Source organism: Cariama cristata, unplaced genomic scaffold (genome assembly GCF_000690535.1).
Source record: "Cariama cristata isolate BGI_N322 unplaced genomic scaffold, ASM69053v1 scaffold2756, whole genome shotgun sequence".
Lineage (NCBI taxonomy): Eukaryota > Metazoa > Chordata > Aves > Cariamiformes > Cariamidae > Cariama > Cariama cristata.
In genome coordinates, this window is record NW_009621343.1 from 15,964 (window position 1) to 16,354 (window position 391).

At 57.8% G+C, this 391-nt stretch overlaps 1 protein-coding gene across 1 annotated transcript in view; it reads left to right on the plus strand.

The window, feature by feature from the left end:
- Nucleotides 1-75: 75 nt before the first annotated feature.
- NRTN (neurturin) overlaps nucleotides 76-391 on the plus strand; it is a gene marked incomplete at its 3' end in the record, with an annotated part of 2,193 nt that continues 1,877 nt past the window's right edge. The window contains 1 exon segment of the mRNA XM_009701909.1: nucleotides 76-298. Within this exon segment, the coding sequence (XP_009700211.1) occupies nucleotides 76-298 (223 nt within the window).

The following is a 391-nucleotide window of genomic DNA, read 5'->3' on the forward strand; positions in this document are numbered from 1 at the left end:
ACGGGCGAAGGCCGTGTAATAAGGATATTTGTTTTGCCTGTTTTGCAGAGTTTCAATGTTCTGACTTGCTCTAAGATGAAGGTATGGAAGTTTGCAGCCATTGCATCGATGCTCCTCAGTTCCATGTTATCCATTTTAGTTTGTAGAGACATGTTCAACGGAAGCCGGACATACAGCCCCTTGCCTTCCTCGCTGTCATCCTCACGGGCATCTTCCTCCTCCTCCTCCTCCTCGCTGCCGGCGGCTCCGCGGAGATCCCCACGGGCCCTGCAACGCCACAGCTCGCTGCTCGCCCAGTGTAAGCTGCTGCATCTCTGCCCCGGGGCCACCGTCCCTCCCGCACCCACAGGATCCGGCCCCACAACCCCAGTGGGGCACGCTTTCGGCTCAC